Genomic DNA, 19,283 nt, shown 5'->3' with positions numbered 1-19,283 from the left:
GGTGTTATATGCCATAGTCATTATTTACCAAGATATTAAGATGTTGAGTCTGATGGAATAATATAGAGTCGCAATCGTGGACATATTCTTAAAGCGAATGAATCTTACTTTTCTTGGGCAGAAGATGATGTCGATTATTCTAATGAGTCTGATTCAAATGATGAAATACGTCGTCAGGATAATATTGTTAATGATAATTCTTATTTTGTGCCCAGTATGACTTTTAATAGAAGTGGAAAGAGAATAAGGCGAGATCCAAAATATTGCTCTAGTGATTTTGTGAAGTAAATATTGCATTTTGTAGCTTTGCTGATTGATGGCAAATTGCTGTAAATGAGATGTGATTATTTCAATTGAAATTGCTTTAACGTGAATTAGTGTTGAATTTTAAAGTCTAAATATTATTGCTATTTCTTTGAACAAAAGAGGATGTAATATGACATTCATAAGTCATTATGCCCCCCTCTCTTGCTGTACTCTCTGTACTGCATGCCTCCTATAGTGTTATGATGTCTGTGTTATGATGTACTCAAGCATCCTGAACAGTTGTGTGTTTAGCCCCCCAAAAAAACTGCCATTGACAATCGCATGTCCCACACTTCAATATTGATCCTATTCAAGATCGCAAAATAACCGGAAATGGCTGCTATGTGACACCTTGCACTATTTTAAATCAACAGCCCGTTCACGTCACAGTACTTTCTCAACCTTTTGACTGTTTTGATAAACTTGACAACTGATGTTATTGAACAACTATGACTTATACTTAAAACAATGAGTATTTACAATTGGTAAGTATATATACAATCAAGCAAGGCCACCCAATAGATCTACTTCCTTATAAAAACCCGGCTATTGCGGATGTACGTCACCAAAATGGAGCAGCACAATGGAATGCATAAATATTGAGTGCTTGCTTTCACTTAGTCTAATTGTGCGGCTTAATGACATCGTGTATAACGTTCCAGGGATAACATCGGAGTCTTAGTTTATCTGGGAATGCTTTGAGACCAGGGACTTTGCTTTATTAAGGAGATGAGAGCCGAAATTTGCTTTGCGAAGCTTCAAAAAGTTTAGTTTGCAATATATTATATGAAAGCCAGTCACATGAGTTCATAGTCATAGTAAGCATTTACTGACACATAAGTATCATTGCCCAAACATGGTATATATATATTCCGATTGTCGGTTCATAATATGATTTTTCGTTTGCATTCAAGCTAAAACCTATGGATGGATGAAATTCTTCGCATTTATGCTACTTATATGTGAGAGTAGGGCTCAGTGCATACTAAAGGAAAAATGGCGAAGTGGCTGTTACCAATAATTATCCTTCAATTAGTCGCCTTGTTGTCGGCACTAAGGGTAAGTTAAAACTAATTTTGGATGAAATTCGCCAGAAAATGCATATATACATGTAACAGTCTTGTCGGTAAAGCTTTACTCAGGTGCGGACTAGTCTATCTTATCAAAGAACCATGCTTTGATAAAAAAAAATATAACACGCTTTTATGTATATATATACATAGTAAACACCATTTAATTAATAATAATATATGTTCTTTCTGATAAATACATTACTGAAGTCATATTTTCCTTCGTTTAGGTCAAACGCGGCGCAGGGCCTACAATTATTCCATTGAATGATACCGCAAAGATGACAATTTTAAATCGTCACAACGAATTAAGGCGATCGAGCGGATCCTCCAACATGAGATATATGGTATGGGAAGAAATATGCCGTGGAGAGGAATTCGAGAAACCGTGATTTATATTATGAAAATGACTACTGTATAAATAATCATTGATTAATTGATCCATGATATAATGTAACTGGCTCGTACTGTTTATAAATATGTAAACATATTATGGATTCATTAATTTTATCTTACGTGTAAATAATTTATGTTAATACATTTCATATATATTTAGACTTGGGACAGTGAACTTGCATACTTGGCTCAGGAATATTGCAAACAATGTCACTTTGGTCACAATAAAAATAGGAAACATTCGCGAGGATGGAGGTACGACATGGCTATTTTTTTTACCAAAGTTACGTTATATATATATATTTTATTTCCACTAATAATGGAATGCATACATTTAGCGTCGGTGAAAACATACATGCTTCAAGTGGAACAATAAAAAACGTAGAAAATTCAGTGCAATCATGGTTTAGTGAAATTAGCTATTTTGATTACAACTCAAAAACTTGTCAATCAGGAAAAATGTGCGGACATTACACTCAGGTATCGTATGAAAACATTGTAACGTGATTAAAAACTCTCGAATTAAAATACTGCAAATAGAAAAGAATAACTACTCGTTGTCGTCCTCTCGCCAGGCATATTTGGTGCGATAATAATGTTGCTATATTCATCTTTAAAATGGAAGATATGCAAATGCATTACGTATTACGGATAACGGAATCCTAAAATTCGCTTTGACTCATATAGATGAAGTCACCATTTGAGACGAATCAGACATGACTAAATTGGGTACACATCCACTTTGGAAATAGAACAGGCTACGCAACACGTGAAAATGATTGCTCCACCATTATTTTTCGGAGATTAGCGTTAGCCAACTAATACGTTCACATCATTATAACTTTTGAATTACGTACTTGAAAATGGACTGTCATACAAAAATACGTGGTTCTTATTCCAGCACTTAATTATTGTATATCCTATTTCAATAGGTTGTCTGGGCCAAGACGTTCAAAGTCGGATGTGCAATGGTTTCATGCAAAACTTTATCTGGAGTAGACTGGGGATCTGGCACTATGTTTTTGTGCAATTATGCGACCGCGTAAGTTTTGTTACCAAATAGTTAAATGGTTAAATGACAGATTCATTTGCTTCAGCTGTGAAGTTATACATTCCAGTAATTTGCACAGTAAGCCAGTCGCTCGCTTAATGGGTATATTGTAACATGAGCATCTTTATCTTATGTGTAAATTAAATGTTCATATTTTTGTTAAAGATGGACAAGTTTCACTATTCTCAATGCTAGATATCCACAAGAATATAATTTTTTGTGAGAAGTGTAAAACATTTTCAATGCAAAACATCTAATAAAACAATATGTTGCCTTCTGAGATCAGCTGTGTACTGATTGCTATTCTGTAACAACTTAAAAAGTTCTGCATCGAGTTTTTCCTGACTTTTAGGGAAAAAAATCATTTTTGTTATAAACCTCAAAATCGATCAATATATTCCAAAATTAATATCGATCATTTTTCAAAGGTATGGCCCAACTAACCACTCTTGCTTTTGACCATAAACTAACTAACTCCTACGTTTCATACAGGGGAAATGTATATATGTCTGGTAAAATGATGTCCGTGTTTGAAAAAGGAACTGCATGCTCCAAGTGTGGAGAAAAGGACTACTGCAGAAATCAACTGTGTGGTACGTGAATATGTTTTGTTCTTGGTTGAAATTTCATGTTTAAGCTTTAAATGTCATACGTGGCATGATTGCGGTGCGATTTCATTTATTCCCATATTAAACAACTTCTACTAATTTATATTTTTCAGCCAACAGCGAAAGAGACTTCATTACCAATTCAGCTGATGAAAGTGTACCAAGTAATGGTGATATTTTGTATAGGCTAATATTGTCCAAATCCAAACTCAACAGAATAAAGCAACCGAGGTTAAAGTAACCAATTAAAAACCATTGGTATAGTATGCCTACATTCAAAACAAAAATATATTTTTCTATTACAGCTTCTTCTAATAGCGCTGGATCCACTGCGGCTATCGTGATTCTTGTATTGCTATTGTTAGCTCTACTTGGATTTGTTATCTTTCGTGAGAAAAACAATATTTCAGACAAGTTTAATACCTGGAAAAGGTAAAAATGTCATAAATAATACTGAAACCTATATGAATATTTTTTAAGCCTTTATCGTTCGAAGCAATTAAAAACATTGGACTTCACTAATATTTTTTACAGAATTACATATTTATTTAGAGGCAACAAAAGCAACGTACCGCATCGTCCCAACGCTGGATCAGGTGAAGCAAGAGCAAACGATGCTTATGTTCAAGATAAAACACGGCCACCTGTTCCTCCTCCAACGTACCGTTAGATACACATAATTACCTTAAACTATCAGAATAGTTTTCAAAATATATAATATTTGAGCTCTAAAATATTTTCATTATATATATAATAACTCAGTATTTTATTTAAATTCGATGCCTTCAATCTGGACTTCAATTTATTTTACTAAAATCGTAATTTTGAGATCATAGTTAAACGAAACAAATTTTATTTATTTATCTGTTTAATATGTACTAATCTCTAATTATCAATAATTATGTTGTGGAACAAGCTTATACTATTTCTATTAAAGGCCGACTCAATTATTTATTCTCATAATCAACTACTGTTTATTTTACCGGAATTTATTATAACAAATAGAATTAATATTTATAAAAATTCAACCAAAATCGATTTTATTATTATGATATTTTGTAAACTTTTTTTTTACATATTATCAACTGAAAGATGGTATTATTCAGTGGTTGGATTCAGGATGTTCGCACGGGTTCGCGCGAATCGAACCTGGTCATGTTTTCCAGGGCTATAAGTTTGTCACGATTTTCAAAATGATAGAATCTGTTATTAACGCATCCAATACAAGAGAGAACCCATTTTTAACATTTTGAATCCAATCAGTATCATCAACCATGCATAAACATCACTAAATTAGGACTAGACTGCTTAGATTATTATTCTGTTATGGGCTAAATGAAATTCTAACATTCTAATCCAAAACCTGGCTGGAAAGTCTAGCTGTAACACAGGATGGGAGATGAAGTAAGCTGGTGTAAATTGGAACAGTTATACAACACCGGTTAGATTGGCCGGAACATCGGGAAAATATACAATACATTTACTAATGGGTTGCTGAAGAAATGTATGTTTTCTTTACGAATTGATTTGATTGGTCGAAATGGCTGGTATTGACCATCTTACTAGATTTATGAAACAACCGAGTCGAAAACTATTAAAATCATTTCACTATTATATCGTACAAAATAGTGAGATCTTTCTTTTCTTTTTATACGGATATATTAAATAAAATATAACTACTAAATCGTCAATTTATTGTATATTACCAATGATTAAATAAATGCAGTGTCATTCTCAGTTCTGTATTCTTCTAAATAATATTGCATTGCATTTAGAGTTCCACAAAGATTGATATATATAGCCCAGGGGTTTCCAAACTTTATTGACCGCGAGCCAAAATTTGAATCGGAAGGATGTACGCGGGCCGGAAGTATGTAGTGTCCCGGAAGTATGCGAGGGTTTAGCTGGGGTTCAGTGGATTCACGTTTGACATTTTTCGAAACATGTTTGTTTGACTCATAATGGCGCTTCATGTGGTATTGTTTCAGAATTGGAATAGTTCGTTGGCAAAGTGGACAAATCTCTGAAGCGTGATTCTTTTCAATAAAGAAACACGAACGATGCTATTCATCCGAGGAAAGTCTGTTTTCAGAGTCTAGTTTATTATTTGGCATCTCTAACCTTTCTTCTATGACTGATAACTAAATTACTACCCTATGTAATCCTAATACCGGTACGTATAACTGAGATATCGGCATAATCGAATTGTTACCATGAACACGAGCTTAAAATGGGATAACGACATAACAATTGGCGGTTTCTAGGTTGTAAAAAGGTTAAAACAAAATCTATGTCAATATTTCACTTAAGCTCGGCGGGCCGCGGTTTGGGAACCCCTGATATAGCCCAATAGAATTCAGTGGTTTTAGATATATATCTGGCATGGAAACAAGTACATATGTAAAACTGTGAATAAAATAGAGGCAATTGAAGTCTTTATAATGCCCACTTTTCGTTACGAGATAAGGTTTAAAATTACCTATACCTGGATCACCAATCATCTGTACAATACTGCCGAAAGTGGCAGTATAACTGTATGATTCGACATTCACATTATTATGCAATTTTCAAGCAAACATTTAATTTTAAATTTTATTGTTAAGTAGAAACTTATTTAAAATATTAACGAATGAATGTAAATTCGTTCAACGGTTATTGTTTGATAATTCACGCCATAATATAAATGGAAACAAATATAACACGAAAAATCTGGCATCACTAACAAACTACTCATATTGAAAAGCACTACGACCCTTCAGTTCACTCTGCGAAGCTAGCAGCAGATTTTCGAATTCGACTGGCTTGCTGTGTTTGTGTAACGTTATACCTATCGGGACGTTCGCTGTTGCTGATTTATATGGTCCTGGTTTTTCGTTATCTGCGATGGAGACCACGTTAGAACAACAGCGTAGGCTGCATGAAGAAAAAGAGCGTTTATATGATGCTATGACAAAGGAAAGCATGCATAAGAAATCAGCGGTTCGTGAACAAATCAACTCAGACCACAGAATGAGGCATCTGCTAGATCGTGTTATGGACAATTCAGTTAGATTACAGGAGCTGTACGAAGACAAGGACGGTTTAAGAAAAGCTGAAATACAAGCAATTGCGGGTCCAAATGAATTTGGTGAGTTTTATAAACGGTTACGGGAAATCAAAGATTTTCACAAAAAACATCCAAATGAAGTGTTTGTTCCCATGTCTATGGAATTTGAAGAGTTGAATCAAGCGAGAGAAAATGCAAGCGATGAAGCAACAATACTTGTTGAATTTACTGATGAAGAGTCCTATGGTCGCTTTTTAGATTTACATGAATCACACTTGCGTTATATTAACATAAAAGGCATTGAAAAACTAACTTATGTTAGATATTTAGATGCATTTGATCGCTTGTTTGAAATTCCACGAGATAGGAAAAATACTCAATATCATGACTACATTGATGGTTTATTGCAGTATCTTGTATCGTTTGTTGAACGCATTAAACCTTTACTCGACTTGAATGTCGAGCATGATGAGGTTTTGAAAAAGTTTGAATTGCAATGGGAAACAAATGAATTTCCTGGCTGGGGTAAAGAGGCTGGAAGTGCGATGGCTCATTCTGGAGCTCATCTTGATCTAAGTGCTTTCACATCAGCAGAAGAACTTGCATCATTAGGTCTTGATAGGTTGAAGTCTGCGCTGATGGCATTGAGTCTGAAGTGTGGTGGAACTTTAGAGCAAAGAGCTGAAAGATTGTTCAGCACGAAAGGAAAAACGATGGATGAAATTGAAACATCATTGTATTCTAAAAGTAAAATTAAAGCTGGAAAGAAGGATTTAACATCTCAACGCAATAAAGAAACTGCCATGGTAGAGGCACAAATATATCACCTAGTTGAGCTTGTTAGTGAACAAAGGGCTGCCACAAGGGATAATGTACAACGTCGACAAGCACGTACTGATACAGAGCGTGATGAAGATGAGGATGATGTTATGTCTGATAGTGATTCAGGAGATGATGAGGATGAAGTGATTTATAATCCCAAGAATCTTCCTCTTGGCTGGGATGGCAAACCGATCCCTTACTGGCTTTATAAACTCCATGGTCTTAATATCAACTACAGCTGTGAGATTTGCGGAAATCAAACTTACAGAGGACCAAAGGCATTTCAACGACATTTTGCTGAATGGCGTCATGCACATGGGATGCGTTGCCTTGGTATTCCTAACACTGCCCATTTTGCCAATGTTACAAAAATTGAAGATGCGATGGCGTTGTGGTCAAAAATTAAAGAAATGAAAAATGCAGAGAGATGGAATCCAGACCAAGAAGAGGAATATGAAGACTCTGCTGGAAATGTTGTCTCAAAAAAGACATACGAGGACCTGAAAAGACAAGGCTTATTATGAGCATTTGTGTTGTTTATCAACTTTAGGAAATGCGAAAGAGCTCGTGGACTTAAACTCAATCAACCTGTGTTCTTACAGGAGTAGCATTAAGAAATAAACTTGAACATTCTTGAATCATCAGAAATATTTTTTATATATTTGCATTCGATAGAACTCTCTGGATTGGTATAAATACACTGGTATTGTCAGGTACTTTGACTGAATTGATATCACTTTACATGCCAATATTCTTGATGAATTCCACTTATCATTGCGAACTCAACAATGTACACATGGAGAGATTTAAAAAATATTTTTCGCTCACCATGAAATGAAAGGCTGTTACCATGTTCTTTCTGAATATCAGCAAATTGATATTGGGTAATTTAATGAGCATTGAATTGGTGATAGCCAAAATATAATATTGTTAAGAAAGGATGGGATTAGTTGTAATTTATCGCCGTTGAGATATGACATTGGTTTTAGTTGACACGTTCATTGATGCTAGCTTGTTGTCATTCATGTTTGTAAGTATCTTCCTCATTGGCCCATTGTCAGTTCTAATGTTAAGGGCTTTTTAGCCCTAATTTCAAAAGATGCCTGATGAAGTTATTAGCAAATGAAGCTTTTATTGTTGCTATGTCAGAAATTTGTAAATTCTATCATAGAAGAAATAGACCCAACAAAACTGTACAATCAGTTCTGCACAAAAAAAAACGCAGTTAGTATGGATAAGGGGAAAATCATTTTCTTACTACTTCTAATTTCATGTTCTGGGGTACTGATTGATAATGGTGGTGAGAAAAATATTCCATTTATCTGCTCCATAACACACTACTGTGTTCATACCATACTTTTAGGTAATTTCTGATAAATGTTCTGTTTCAAAACTGTCAAATGAAATACCACTTGCATTCATTCCTTTTTTCAATTGCCAGTACCAACTGAGTTTGGTTTATAATCAATATGCTTCATAGTTGGTAGTTTGTGCCCACATGACATGAAAGCCACTCTTCATTTTATTGCTTCTATTAACAACAAATATGTGCATAATCGGCAAAACGCAGATTCAAATATCTTATGAAGTGTATGCGTTCCAGTTTGATTGATCATCATTCTCACTATGCTAATTTGCAACTATTAATGCAGGAAAAGAAATTATTTAACTCTACAAATAAACTTTCACAGCTCCCATACAGCCCTATGCCCCGGAACCAACATTCCACAAATATTTTAAGGACTGTGTTCTTTTGAACTTTCAGAACCTGTCCCTCGATAAAGGCTCTCAGTCTTCAAACTCGGTTGGCCATTAACTCTCACCCGCTTACAGTCAGTGTACCTATCAGTCGTAAAAACATTTTTCAAAGAACTTCAGTTGTGAGGAGTTCACAAGCTCGTGTCTGTTTCACAGATGGTATTGGCATGAACCTGCGCTATAATTCTTTAAAGTCTCCGGGGTAACCTCACAAAGAAGTCAATTTTTTTTTGTTTCTGAGTCAGTGCGCATGATCTTGCCTTAAGCAAATTTCATTGAAAAAAGTGGGTTCTTGTGTGTACATGAATAAAATTTAACGGTTATTTGTTGAAATTTCAGACATACTTCTTTCTTAACTTATAGTACAAGTTCTGTCCCCATAACATAGCTGATCATGTTCAGTTTTAGAAATGTAATTTTTCTTGAACTTACATGATAAAAACATTTTATAAAATGCACGAAAACGAATTAAAGACGTTATTACATCGTAATAGAGAGGGTTTGAGGCATTTAAACCAGAGGAATCACAGCCCACCAATGCCCCCAGTAAAAAAAAAATGATAAAAAAATTTCAACATTTACGGTGGCCCATTAATTCATACGCCTTTTCCAACACCATTTTGTGCTGTTCTTGAACGATTTACTGATAACCCGACGTTTCCTGGCTTTCTATCAATAATCCTTTCACCAAGTGTACTAAACTAGATGAAAATGTGAGCTTATATACCTTGGAGTACTTCGACAGTGAAGTACGCCTGTAGAGCGACTCTTTAAAATATTGTTAGATATCAGTGGCCACTGAACCACCACTACCAAACCATTTTGGGCTGGCTCACTTTTAGGAAGTCACTAAAGTCTTTTTAGGTCAATACATTCAATAGCTATAATAAAAGACCATATAACTATCGGTTCTAGATGTATATTCCATTGTAGTAAAAAATGCTGTTTGTCAAGGTGGCTAATATACCGCAGATATATATATGTCAGTAAACAATAAATTCCGCTGTGACGGCGGGAGAAGTGAACATATAATAATACAGTATAACCGATCGATACGAATTGCGTCAGTACTAAAATTTATGAGGATAAAGACTTCTGAGCAATATTTGCTGAATGTTCTTCCGATGTTTATCGTCCAAGAACTGTATGTAGAACACAAAGTTAGATGGGGAAAGCGACCTAACATCGTCAGACGCAGCAGGATCAGAGAGAACAAAAGTTTGGAATAAATAGGTAATTTATTCGGAAATCCACCATGGGACAAAAAATCGTAACTAACGCGACGGAAATTTAACAAAGTTTGCCAATCTGGGTAATCTTCACTATTTGCGTGTGATGGCGTTGATGTATTCAGGCTGAGTACTTCAATTGTATCACCCTGTGAAACAGAAATATTATAATGATGTCCACGAATGAAATCAAATAGTATATATCAGACATAAGCATGAAGACTGAATCTTCAATAAAAGGAATATTAGGGTGCTTGTTATGTTGCAGGTTAGCGATCTCATGACCGACCCCCTTACCATCATGGGTTATTATAATTCGGGTAAGACGGAAAGATATCGGTCTTAGTGTTCTACATTTGTGGGTAGTTTCTATGAGCAAATACAATCCATTCTTCTTTTCGAGCAGGCTACATTGTTTTTAATCAGATGGCAGTAAATTAGCTTGACGACTGATGCGCCCGTAAACATTCGCCAAAGTTTGAACCCGAATTAAGTAAACCAGTGGTTCTCACAATTTTGCGCTCCGTGGCCCCCTTCCAATAACTTTCAACACTTGTGACCTCATGGTCTTCTATAAACACATCTAGTTTTGTTTTTAACGCGTTTCCATCAGTTATGTTATGCGCCAAGTTTCATAATAAAAAAGAATAAATATTCAAATGACAGTTAATTTACCTTAAATTGATAGTCATTGAAAATGGTACCAAGTTCAGGCCTTTTTTGCACGAGAACCTGTCAGTGACTTCCCAGGGTCGCCAAGAGCTTAGTTTGAGGAATTCTGACTGTAAACTATCATTTTTTATGATCATTCGTTCATTTTCAATAAATAATTTCATTCATTCGCTTCAACTATTTCACGGAAACCTGATTATATTCTTGACAATAGAGTTACAAGCAGGAGCGGGATTTATTGAATCAAGATACATTTTTTATTTCAGAAAAATCAACTCGAAGAGTCAATGATTAACCAATGAGATTTTATAAGACTGTTGATTTAGTGTTGAGGACGGTATATAGCATGGCTTGGAAAGATTTTCGATCAAATCTATAAATGTAGAGCGGTTTGAAAAATATTAGGTTAAATTGTGCGAATATTCATATTGAATAAATGTATGGTATTTTTCCAAAGGCTTCAAACTTCAGCAAAATATAAAAAAAAATATGTTTTCTCTCCTTTTTATGGAATTTCCCTTGATTTACAGAAGTCTTTACTAGTACGTCATTTCCTAACAGCACACAAAAATGTCGAGGTACTCTCCTTCGCCGGATATTTCCTCCCCGTCAATACGTCACCCTATGAGTGGCACGGCACAAATTAACCGACACCAATATGGTATTGAATATACAAAGAAGTATAGAAAGAGGACGATGATCTTAGCTGTAAGTTGAACAATTTTTGACAGGTTCTAGCTTATTAAACGAATGCGCCACGAATTGGGTGCCATGAATTAAAACTCTGTTTCACACAGTCAATCTGGTTCTGGTAGAATCTAACTCAGTAACGATTTGTCATAATAGTTGAATGCCACAATCGGTTGGTGCAGTCGTTAAATTAATAGAGCGTTTTGTATATATATATAAATATAGTAGATAGCGCTCTGTTGACACTAATTGTCTTTAGAGAGTATAGTTGTGAACAATTTGTACGCAATGGACACGAAAGATCATAGTATTCTATAACTCATTATATTTTTATATGCATATATATATACATTTAAGGTTTCTCAACTGATTCTCGGATTATGCTTGATTTTGGTTGGTGTGCTATCTATTTATTTCAAGTTTGCCGGAATGGAAGCGTGGTTCGGAATAGTGGTAAGCTGGGATCTAATATATATTACGAAAACTTATATTTCAATAATAACAATAGTTTTTTTCAAATAATGTAAGTGAAGAAGATTTGCAGCTGAACATATGGCAGTAAATAAATGAGAATGCATGATTTATCAGATACTCGTATTTCTAATGTATCCACTCATTAGAAGTCACTATTCAGATCGGTTATAGCGGTCGATATCGCCCACTTTGAGAATCTCTGATCTATGTTGTATTGCTGTTGCTGGTACTTTTATAATGAATAGAGACAAAAATACTGATAACTTTTCGAGTTTATTTTTCAAATTGTAATGCATGCTTATGATACATTCCTTACGATTGGTTGTTGAAAATAGAAAAGAGCCAAACCCACAACGAGTGAGCGTTTTGTAGAACCGTTAACGTGATAAGAACAGCAAGTAATTGTTGTTGTTCGTATAAGAAACTCAAGAAAAGTTTGAAGAAGCAGTTCAATTATTAGCTATTTTGTACTTCTTGTTGTGGTGACTCATTCTGTTTGACAAAACACTAAATCTCCCTCCCTCTCTCGATTATAGAATTCATGGAACAAATTGTTATTTTAGTTTCATTTTATATATATATATATAAATGTAAAATGTTTTTGTACTTTTTGTCTTCAGTTGGTGGTGTTTTCCTGTTTTGGAATTGCATCGTCTTGCCTACCCTCTAAAATTATGGTAAGTATTTTTGAAAAATGAACGTTTACAAAAATATGCTGCATCAATTATTTAGAGTCTAGTGGAGATTGCAATTTTTTGCTTCCAAATACGTATGTTATTATTTCACTTCAGATTATTGTATGTCTCACGACATCGATACTTGGAATTGTTATTTCAGTCACTGGTATTGGAATGGAAATACCACTAGTAGCATTCAGTGCCGGTTATATCGTGAGTTACATTTCTTTTCCTCGTAATATATTCAATATAATTCTAAAATGTCGAGTAATCATACATTCAGTATCATAATCACATATGAAATGTGTAGCGTTGTTCATTACCAAAGTTGCACAAAATATGATATAAATTTTTGTTTTCCAAAATCGAAATTGTTCAATCAAGTTCGATACACTGTCAAATTTGCCCGGAAGCAAATATTGAAACCTGTGATAAATTTTTGATCGGAGTTTTGTTGAGCTGTTAAGTTCAAATTATTTCGTTCTACGAATTAGTGATAAGACTGTACTTTTCATAAAAAGCAAATAATTATTCAATGACCAATTTGGATAAATTTGAGTTCTAAATGTGTCAAAATACAGACGGAATATTTGCTGCTAAACGAACACTGAAAACTAGGTCTCAACACTCTTACGCATATCGCGCGAACCAGATATAAATAAAGTTAACCTTCATGCACCGAAAGCAGGGATCCTCGTCAGTACATGTTTGTTATATTACCATAATATTGAAACGATCTGTTGTTGTCAACCATTTCGTATTATTTATTATTATTATTCATGTATATAAGTATTCAACAAAGATAAGAATTCACAGTCGGACTTTTCCTCTTAAGTCGATTCTTCATTTATTTATGGTTTCATAAGGGTTGATAGAAAATATGTTAGCGACCCTGGTCAAACATAAAAGTATAAGCCCGAGGTCATCGCACACTCAAAAATATTTTAAAGCTCTAAGTAAGATCATCAAATCAAATTTTACAACAAGGTTTGGTATCAGTATTCCTCTTCGGTTTTGCAGAACAATATCATACCTCTCGCTCTACATAGCGTGTCTATGGTGTTATATATTGCACTGTTACTGCTTTATGTATTGAGTTGCTCAAAATATTGCCAACCTATGAAATGCTGCAAAGGATGCTCCTGTTGTGATGCGACAGAAGATGACCAGGTAAATCAACTTTTCACGTTCTATTGCACGAATCGTCTTGTACTCACAAGTTTAGGGGAGTTATAGTCTGACGAGCCATTCACTCTGATTTTGCTAGATTTCATATTCTCACATTCTAACTAATTATATAATATTCTTTGAAATAATTGAAAATGTGCGCTTATATCGCTAAATATCTATAGATGAATAATATCAAATTGCCTGGTGCTAAAATCCTAGAGACTGAAAGCACTATAAACTTATGTACACACACATACAATCTACTCTACAATATACCTATTGAACGAATTTACTTCAATTATACGATGACATGGCAAGAATTTGAACAATTGACCGTAACCATTCAGTCATAAAAATTCTTTAGTCGCAAGTATACGCGACTTCGTAAATATTAGGTCTTAGCCTCACAGTGTACTAATATTTTTGATCAAATGCCATAATGCTCTTCTAATATATAAATTGCAGGAATTTCTTGTCCAATCGTGTGAGGAAACATTGACTGTGGATGTTCACTCCACAACGATGGCCGAAAGTGAGTCAAATCATATTTACCTGCGTTAATTAAGTAGGAATAGAATGACAGTTTCAAAATACAATTAAAGTTTCATTTTTTCCAGCTATATCAAATTCTACAGACTAAATCCGGCAACGCAAATTCGAAGTAGAGTATATCTGTTACTCACTATTTAATTAAATTTTTGTGGCTATGTATTTTTAGGAACTCAAACAGGAGTTGCTATCAGTCATCCGGCATACAATGATATTAGATCGCATGGCACTATACTAACCAAAGAGAAGCAAATGAAAACAATTTCGACGTATCAAAGTTAAGTGTGGAATGTTGAAATGTTTCGACAGAATATGATGCAGAAGTTCATTGAATGTCTTACACCGATTGAGAGTATTAATGACGTAATTTAAAACTAACATTGTTTGCACTAATTTCAAAAATAATTTTGTACGAATCAGAACATCTTTGGAAATTATGGTATGTGTTCTACAGACTTTCATTTAAATTTAAAAAACGCCAAACTGATCTTTTGATTTTTTCCATCGAAGGTTGTTTCTACTTTTATATTATGTTTTTTTTATTATAATAGAATGGACGCAAATAATCCCATGAACATTTCAATATTGTAGGCGTGTAAGCATGGCCTTTATTAAGCCTCGATTTAGTTTTAGAAATATTCTGCAGAATAATATATATTCGACTTATATATCATGGACATTTGTGATAACTGATTAGGCATATAATAAAATATATTATGTTTATAGTATGGTTCATATAATTGTCAATAATGAATATTGAAAGGACTTATACTCAAAACATAGGAATATTGAAACATATTCCAACATAGGAATACAAAAAATTAATATTGATTTCGGATTCCGTTGCGAAGCATGCTTGCTTTCATGTTTTCGTATTGGGTTCTTGCAAGTAAGAACTTGATCGTGTGGTTCTGAATATCGTAAATTGTCTAGGAACATTAGACACATATAGGTGCTGTATTTGTGCCGCTGAAATAAAAAAAATTCGATTTCAAGATATAACATTAATATTAGAAATATTGATCTAGCGTATTACGTATTACTTGTGCAATTGCCTTATTTGTCAGCGTCAAAATATTTGTTCTATTCCGTACAATATGAATTCAAAATGACGACCGTATCTTTTTTTTAATATCTCGCTTGGAAAACGCTTAATTAATATCAATCTCAGACAGATATCACGAAGAAGCTTTCAATGATATAAATATCAATAGCCACGCGTATGCGTTTCTTTTTCAATCACATCATTAACTGTAAAAACATTAGTGAATTTGAGATTGTTACAAAAAAAGCGATTTTCTCCAAACCCCAAAATGTGAAGCTAAATCGGTTCTAGTTCTGCGAAAACTTGTAAAGTAGATTCCCTCGTTGCTGTAAATCCTGAACTTGATATTAACAATCCAGCAACGCTTCAGCACATTTGATTGAAATACAATCTAGCAAGTGTTTTATATATAAATACTATACGATATAATACTAAATACTATATATTAGGGGTGACCAACCTTCTTGCGACTGCGATCGACTAAAATCGTCAAAATAGCTCGAGATTGATCAGTAAGTCGTACACAAAAACAAATGATAACTGCACACGCGCATAAAAGAAATTTCGCCGCTGCCAATAAGTTTGGTTCTTTGAACGCATCCTTACTGAAAACGCCATAAAAATTCTTGTTTTTTACGTCCCAGTTAATTTGTTATTTTGATTATGTAATTGTATGTGGAGTAAATGCTTCATCATTTATTTAAGATTTATTAAATACTATATGGGTATACTGTATCGTATTTTGCGCGTACACATTACTAAATTATTCTTGTTCCAAAAGCACACAACATGCGCTTCATGAAACTTGTTCAAGGCAATATTTTGAGGTATGTTACCGAATTCTCAGGCGTGGCAACGCGATCGACTACTCACGACGTGGCGATCGACCGGTCGATCGCGATCGACGTGTTGGCCCCTGCTAGGCCCCTGCTTCAAGGTGTCGCTGACTGGATGACTCTTTGAGTCTTTCGCGATCCCTCGTCTATTGCAACAAGCCGATATCTGTCTTCGTAATTTGTTATATGTCTTTTTTTATTTTTTCATATCGTATATTGGTTTTGCATGACGAAAATAAAATCTGAATCTGCTATATAATATGAAATCATTCATAGAATACGAGTAACACAAAAGTCGGAATTGGTGACCGTCCAACTTAAAAAATAATTTGAATAAACTATCAAACAGAATCATGACTATACAAGTTGTTACAATGCTTTTGTAGTCTACCTCAAAGCCTACGACACCGAATAATGCAACCGCCCTCCATACTATCTAGAACAGGGGTGGGCAACTTCTCTAGTCGGCGGGACAGATGTGGGAAAATGAAGTCCTCGGTGGGCCGGATTATTACAAAAAATATATTTTGGTATCTAATCTTTGTTAAATGCTCGACACTCTCTGTCAACTTTACGTTTCTTGGGATATTCCATGGTTGATAAAAACTTGATAGAAAATCTAATTTCTGAAATCTATTTATATTTAGAATATAAATATAACTGATAACAGTAGTGGTGAATGTTTAACACTCTCTGCTTTGACCTGATTACGGATTACAGTAATTGTCGGCACGATCTAATAACACTGCACCTAAAAACCCTAATAAAAGAGTACTCTATTTGGGCTAATCATTATATATCTTGTGTAATTCAGTATACTTGGTTATATTTAGAATTCCAGAAAAATTTGTAGTGTATTGAAATGACAGATGACCAGTCAAAAAATATGAGGTCTTGTTTAACAGAAGGAAGCAAAACAGGCGATTCCTCCTCTGTATTTGAAGAAGGAATCATTAAACGCAAGGCAGGCAGGTTTAATATAGACTAATGAGATTAGGGTTTTTGATGTGGAAATAAGAGTGATTTTGCATGAGGTAGACATACATTGACCAGCTTGTTGTGGTAACGTATCATCAGTTTTACTACTTTAAACACCGAGATCGCTTTTGGGACTTGATTTCGCAGTAAACTTATTTCAACATTTCATTACCGTACTTCTCCGCGAATCAACGATAAAATTAAACATTTCAATGGATTTTATTAATATGACGATGTATTTTTTAGCAATTAGCATTTTTGCAAATAAAATGTTTCGTTTTATTGGAAAACATTCTTTGCTTTTTCTTGTATGGATACATTTGTGATAGGATATATACGACCTGGGTCTAACCAGTATAAGTATATCTCTAAATTACAATTAAATTGCAATAATTAATGATGTTATGTTTTTTTTTCAAGTAAGACCATAATTTCTAACAGTTCATATTTTATTGTGCGTGTATTCTGCATTGTTCGCTTTGTATAAATCGTGTCTAGTTGTGTATATTGACATCGTCAACAGGAACTCAAAATTTAAATCTTGAAACAAAAAATAAATATTACGAAATTACCAATCGCAAATTCTGTAGGAATAAAGGCAGATGGTGGGCTATGGAATTACTATACTACATTACAAATATAATATTTTTCAGTTTAAACAAAAAATTTATAATAGAATAAAAATGACAGATGGTCAGTTAAGAATAAATTTTAATAGAAGCAGAGGAATTTATATTAATTAGTATTAATGAGAGCAAAAACGTTTTTGCTGTGAGAATCAGAGTGATTTCTCATGTAGTAGACTAACATTTACTGCCTTGATGCACTCAATAAATTTACTGAAAGTATGGTAACGTGTCGTCAGTGTTATCGTGCTAAACACTAAGATCGCTTTTAAGATCTGAGTTCGCAGTAGGATCATGACAACATTAGTTGCGTTACTTCTCAACGTCGAGCGTCCCAACGAGCGAGTTGAACATTTTTTCCAACTTGTTTATGACCCTTATTTATTAGCCTGTCGACGGTTTTTTGGGACCAAAGTGTCTGGTTTTAATAAAAGACATTCTGGAATTTGATACTGACGCTTTGTGGTAATGTTGCCAACCCTCGTTTGCATACCTTTGTGATAGGGTACGACCTGGACCTAACCAGTCATAATCATATCTCGAAATAACAATTAAATGCCAATCAACAAAGATTACCATTTGAAAGTTTGTAATTTGAAATAGTTCCTATTTTATTGTGGATGTATGCTACATCATCCTCTTTTTATACTGTCTTCACCCGCAACTTATAAAAACTTGCATTATAATGACTACGTACGTTTAATTCTATATTGATTTCTTACAACATAACATGTGATTTTCTATATTTTGCACACGTTTTTATTCGGAGCACTTTTCGAACGTTGCCTATTACTGATGTGTGTTTGTGTTATCTTACAATCAAAAATACCCAACCGTAACATGTCGTTAAACATATTTATAATTTCTTGATTATTTATTTATAATTTCTTACTTATTACGAGTGATTATCTGATACATATCTGACATGCGTATCCGCTATCAAAACAGTGCTCGGCAAACTGCAACCAGCAAACAAATTTTTGTGGTCGTCGAACGACCTCTTTCAATGTATAAAAACAAAAAGTTTTTTCATTACCCACACAGGGGGTGTAGTAACAATGACTGATTGCATTCGCTTTGTGCTAACCAGCATACGCGGAAGCACATGCCCGTTGTGTGTGCTTCGCTTGCCAAACACGCTAGCTGTTACTTGTAATTGACACAGAAATAGAAGTTGTGGGTCCGTCGTAATTTGAATGTGGCAATCATTTCATGCAGAAATTAAGGAGGCACTCACGCTACCGTCAATATAATATTTGGCCAAATAGTAGACTGTTATA

The 19,283-nt window shown here is 34.3% G+C and overlaps 3 protein-coding genes across 3 annotated transcripts; all 3 read left to right on the top strand.

The window, feature by feature from the left end:
* The first annotated feature begins 948 nt into the window (after positions 1-948).
* On the top strand, positions 949-5,168 carry LOC120328237 (GLIPR1-like protein 1). Its single transcript, XM_039394673.2, has 9 exons — positions 949-1,365; positions 1,607-1,723; positions 1,933-2,027; positions 2,111-2,252; positions 2,705-2,814; positions 3,316-3,416; positions 3,545-3,595; positions 3,737-3,863; positions 3,984-5,168. The coding sequence occupies exons 1-9, from the start codon at positions 1,303-1,305 to the stop codon at positions 4,099-4,101; spliced, it is 924 nt and encodes a 307-aa protein (XP_039250607.2). The 5' UTR covers positions 949-1,302; the 3' UTR covers positions 4,102-5,168.
* Positions 5,169-6,163: 995 nt separating this feature from the next.
* Positions 6,164-8,015, top strand: LOC120328166 (splicing factor 3A subunit 3-like). Its single transcript, XM_039394586.2, has one exon. The coding sequence runs from the start codon at positions 6,315-6,317 to the stop codon at positions 7,821-7,823; it is 1,509 nt and encodes a 502-aa protein (XP_039250520.2). The 5' UTR covers positions 6,164-6,314; the 3' UTR covers positions 7,824-8,015.
* Positions 8,016-8,169: 154 nt separating this feature from the next.
* On the top strand, positions 8,170-15,978 carry LOC120328510 (uncharacterized). Its single transcript, XM_039395020.2, has 8 exons — positions 8,170-10,290; positions 11,489-11,666; positions 12,006-12,101; positions 12,743-12,799; positions 12,914-13,012; positions 13,820-13,969; positions 14,435-14,501; positions 14,688-15,978. Exons 2-8 carry the CDS (start codon positions 11,529-11,531, stop codon positions 14,798-14,800), a joined length of 720 nt encoding a protein of 239 aa, XP_039250954.2. The 5' UTR covers positions 8,170-10,290; positions 11,489-11,528; the 3' UTR covers positions 14,801-15,978.
* The last annotated feature ends 3,305 nt before the right edge of the window (positions 15,979-19,283 follow it).

This window comes from Styela clava, chromosome 7 (genome assembly GCF_964204865.1).
Source record: "Styela clava chromosome 7, kaStyClav1.hap1.2, whole genome shotgun sequence".
In the NCBI taxonomy this organism is placed as follows: Eukaryota; Metazoa; Chordata; class Ascidiacea; order Stolidobranchia; family Styelidae; genus Styela; species Styela clava.
This window is presented reverse-complemented; position numbering and strand designations above follow the sequence as displayed.

What these genes read in the sequence shown, in the direction of transcription:
- LOC120328237 (XM_039394673.2), top strand. Translation starts at nt 1,303, where the DNA reads ATGGCGAAGTGGCTGTTACCAATAATTATCCTTCAATTAGTCGCCTTG. An exon ending in CCTTGTTGTCGGCACTAAGG is followed by an intron (nt 1,366 to 1,606) that starts GTAAGTTAAAAC and finishes TCCTTCGTTTAG; the next exon opens with GTCAAACGCGGCGCAGGGCC. An exon ending in AAACATTCGCGAGGATGGAG is followed by an intron (nt 2,028 to 2,110) that starts GTACGACATGGC and finishes GCATACATTTAG; the next exon opens with CGTCGGTGAAAACATACATG.
- LOC120328166 (XM_039394586.2), top strand. Translation starts at nt 6,315, where the DNA reads ATGGAGACCACGTTAGAACAACAGCGTAGGCTGCATGAAGAAAAAGAG.
- LOC120328510 (XM_039395020.2), top strand. Translation starts at nt 11,529, where the DNA reads ATGTCGAGGTACTCTCCTTCGCCGGATATTTCCTCCCCGTCAATACGT. An exon ending in AGAGGACGATGATCTTAGCT is followed by an intron (nt 11,667 to 12,005) that starts GTAAGTTGAACA and finishes TATACATTTAAG; the next exon opens with GTTTCTCAACTGATTCTCGG. An exon ending in CTCCACAACGATGGCCGAAA is followed by an intron (nt 14,502 to 14,687) that starts GTGAGTCAAATC and finishes ATGTATTTTTAG; the next exon opens with GAACTCAAACAGGAGTTGCT.